At 39.2% G+C, this 1988-nt stretch overlaps 1 protein-coding gene across 1 annotated transcript; it reads left to right on the top strand.

Annotated features, from left to right (window-relative positions):
• The first annotated feature begins 202 nt into the window (after positions 1–202).
• LOC102796825 (eotaxin-like) lies at positions 203–1688 on the top strand. Its single transcript, XM_006804782.3, has 3 exons — positions 203–666; positions 1168–1291; positions 1419–1688. Exons 1-3 carry the CDS (start codon positions 606–608, stop codon positions 1507–1509), a joined length of 276 nt encoding a protein of 91 aa, XP_006804845.2. The 5' UTR covers positions 203–605; the 3' UTR covers positions 1510–1688.
• The last annotated feature ends 300 nt before the right edge of the window (positions 1689–1988 follow it).

Below are 1988 nucleotides of genomic sequence, written 5' to 3'. Positions count from 1 at the left end.
TTCAAATGGAGAACCTTTGGGGCTTGATGGATGTGCAACCAACAAATCTGCAGCAACTATTTGATGTCAACATGGACCAAAACCTCCAGTATCTTGTTGAACCTGAGGCATGAGTGCTTGAGTCAGTTCTGAAGCCAGATTGATTCAACCTGGTGTGATCAAGGTATGGCTGATAAAGTGTCAGGTGACTGTGATGTTGGGGGGTCTGGAACCTCAGCTGTTTATCATTTCATTTTTTTAGAAATGGAAAATTTCCATTTTGCTTCCATTGCTTCTGAGTGAAGCAGGCTGTAGAGTCATGTGACTCGAGAATATATGGTAGTGAAAATGGAGTGATCGTTGTTGGTTGAGTTGAATCCATGTTACATCCTTGATGTTATCTATTTCTATACTCAGCTGCAGAGGTGTTGCTTGATGGGTGATTTTTAATCTACACGTTTAAGTGATCTGCATCTGTGTCTCTTACACTTCCTTTTACCCAAAAAGGCAAGTCACTACGACAGATCTGTTAAGACTGCCCTACTTATGAGTGTGGCAAAGCATTAAACTTTCAGATCACTTTTTAGAACGACAAAGAACATCATCACATCCAGAGTGAAGTCACCATGAAGGCCACAGTGGGACTGCTGCTTCTGCTGCTCACGGTTTATTGCTGGGCTGCTGGACGTAAGTCTGTCAGTCTGCATGTGGCTAAGGATAAATTACACCTGAGGCACTTTGATGTTTTTATTTAAATTTTTATCTAATTTAATAGTAGTCATCATAAATTGCATGACTTACAAGGTTTGCATTTGACTAAATTAACCTCAGATTAGTTATGATTTTTGGTGTGCTGTTATTTTGAGTAAATGCATTTTTTTTGGCTTTGGTTATAAAATATGCATGCGTAACAAAGATGCATTTGTACCACAGACATGACATTAGGTTTTCAGATGTCACTTTAACTCTGTAACATGTGGTCTATCTCAAGGATGAGGTTTTGCACGGTGTCAACTAAGATGGATTTTGCAGGGTTAGCTTGTTATCGTGAGTTGTACACTCATAACTAACATATTTTTTGTCCAGAGGCTTCTTAGCAGGTTAATCCAACCTGCTAAGATTCACATACTTTTAACATGAAGGATGCTGAGGTCACTGAACTGATGTGGCTCTTTTTCTGTCTTCCAGCTGAAGCATTGGATGAGACAGCTCCTGGAGAATGCTGTTTCCATTTCTTTACAGAACGCATACCACTGAAGAACATAGTCTCTGTCACCAAGACTCACAGCGGCTGTCTGGAAAAAGCATTTGTGTATGTCACCACAATGAGTAATTAGATTAATAATAACAGTTTCTGAACACAAAACAAATCGCACGAACATTTTATTGAGACACAGCGTAATATTTTCAGTACTAACTCTTTTGTAATATCCCTGCAGGATCCATACAGCCAAAGGAAAACGCTTCTGCGTGGGCCACAGTGTCACCTGGGCTCAAAATGCTTTTAACAAAGAGCAGAGCAGTGGCTAACAATGCCCTTCAGTGTCCACGATCAAGCATAATAACAGGCTCTGTTATGTTATTCTTCACTGCCAGCATTTTTTATAATGACTGTATTTTACACGACGCTTTGCAAAGCATAAATAAACCCATGTGCTCTTGATTTGCTTGCGATCCTCTCCAAGAATGTTTCAATAAAAAAAAAAACAAGCATCTGCAGTTGTGGTCAGAAGTTTCACGTTGATGATGAGTGTATGTTGTGTCACATTAATTTGGGGACTTTTAATTCTTTTTTTGAACTCAGGAATCTCAGGACGAGTGTACACGAAGTGTAAGTGTAAGAACATGCATGGATGTTTTTAACTTAGTGAAAGAGGTTTCATCGTGGGGAATTAAACATTAAGAAAGTTAGTGAATAGTTAACGAAGTATTAAAACCGCACAGGTCAGCCGTTTGTCCGGGTATGAAGTGAGAAAACATTTGAAAAGTTTGTCACAACATAGACAGAC

The sequence above is a fragment of the Neolamprologus brichardi genome, chromosome 7 (genome assembly GCF_056152115.1).
Source record: "Neolamprologus brichardi isolate AB-2024 chromosome 7, ASM5615211v1, whole genome shotgun sequence".
NCBI lineage: Eukaryota > Metazoa > Chordata > Actinopteri > Cichliformes > Cichlidae > Neolamprologus > Neolamprologus brichardi.
The sequence above is the reverse complement of the archived record's forward strand: the minus strand, read 5'-3'. Positions and strand labels throughout refer to the sequence as shown.

Bases quoted from the DNA above. Each gene is read 5' to 3' on its own strand.
- LOC102796825 (XM_006804782.3), top strand. From the start codon at position 606: ATGAAGGCCACAGTGGGACTGCTGCTTCTGCTGCTCACGGTTTATTGC. The intron at 667-1,167 runs GTAAGTCTGTCA...TCTGTCTTCCAG, and splicing joins TTATTGCTGGGCTGCTGGAC to CTGAAGCATTGGATGAGACA. The intron at 1,292-1,418 runs GTATGTCACCAC...ATATCCCTGCAG, and splicing joins TGTCTGGAAAAAGCATTTGT to GATCCATACAGCCAAAGGAA.